At 36.5% G+C, this 918-nt stretch overlaps 1 protein-coding gene across 1 annotated transcript in view; it reads left to right on the forward strand.

Annotated features, from left to right (window-relative positions):
- The window catches only part of LOC119591544 (lysosomal-trafficking regulator-like), a gene marked incomplete in the record, with an annotated part of 91,173 nt that overhangs the window by 84,164 nt on the left and 6,091 nt on the right, over positions 1-918 (forward strand). The window contains 3 exon segments of the mRNA XM_037940294.1: positions 6-23; positions 467-551; positions 684-831. Coding sequence (XP_037796222.1) covers positions 6-23; positions 467-551; positions 684-831 — 251 coding nt within the window.

Genomic DNA, 918 nt, shown 5'->3' on the forward strand with positions numbered 1-918 from the left:
ATAAGATGGATGAAATTTTAATGGTGTGTATTGATTGCTTCTGTAATGAATATAATTGCTCAGTTGATACTGAATTTCATATGAGCTAGAGATTAACCTCCTGTGTATCATGGCCTCTGTATGGCATCATTTCCGTAAACCAGAGCTTCTCAGTTTCTAATGTCAGTCTGCTAGATGCCAGATCAGCCATGGACATCTTGGGTGACCTCTTGAAGTCATAGTACCAGCTTGGAATAGGTGTTGGTCAGGGAAAATTTCTTTGCGCATTCTATCTCCTCCCTTAGGAACACTCTCTGGATTCATTAGAACAATGATGTCTTTCTTTTAGGTACCTTAATTAAATACCTAATTTCATGCATTTCATGTTGCAAATAACAAGGAATTGTTGTATCTAACAGCTTTTCTTCAAGTATGCTACTAAATAGGAAATGGTGAAGAAATCAAAGTAATTATTTATCGATCTTAGGTTATCGGGATCTTGAGCACATCTGACCTTCCAAATCTTTCAAGTAAAGCAACTTTACCCGAAGTCACCACACAATGGAGGGAAGGTAAGGCCTGGTTTGGATTTTTCATGATTTTCATCACTTAACCTTTGTTCAGAAAAAATTGTGGGTTTCCTTTTGTATTGTTTAATGAAATAAGAAAATATATATTCTTGATCCATCTCATTTTTTCTGCAGGTCACATAACAAACTATGAATATCTGACGCAACTGAACAAGCTTGCTGGTCGTTCTTTCAATGACCTGATGCAGTATCCTGTGTTCCCATTCATTCTCTCCAACTACATTGTTGAGATCCTGAACCTTAATGACCCAGCTGTGTATAGGTAAGTTACGACATCACTTAGTCTTAGGCTAATACTCCATTTTTTGTTGTTCTTTCGTTTTTTCCATGTTAAACGAACTATAAATGG

Source organism: Penaeus monodon, chromosome 28 (genome assembly GCF_015228065.2).
Source record: "Penaeus monodon isolate SGIC_2016 chromosome 28, NSTDA_Pmon_1, whole genome shotgun sequence".
Lineage (NCBI taxonomy): Eukaryota > Metazoa > Arthropoda > Malacostraca > Decapoda > Penaeidae > Penaeus > Penaeus monodon.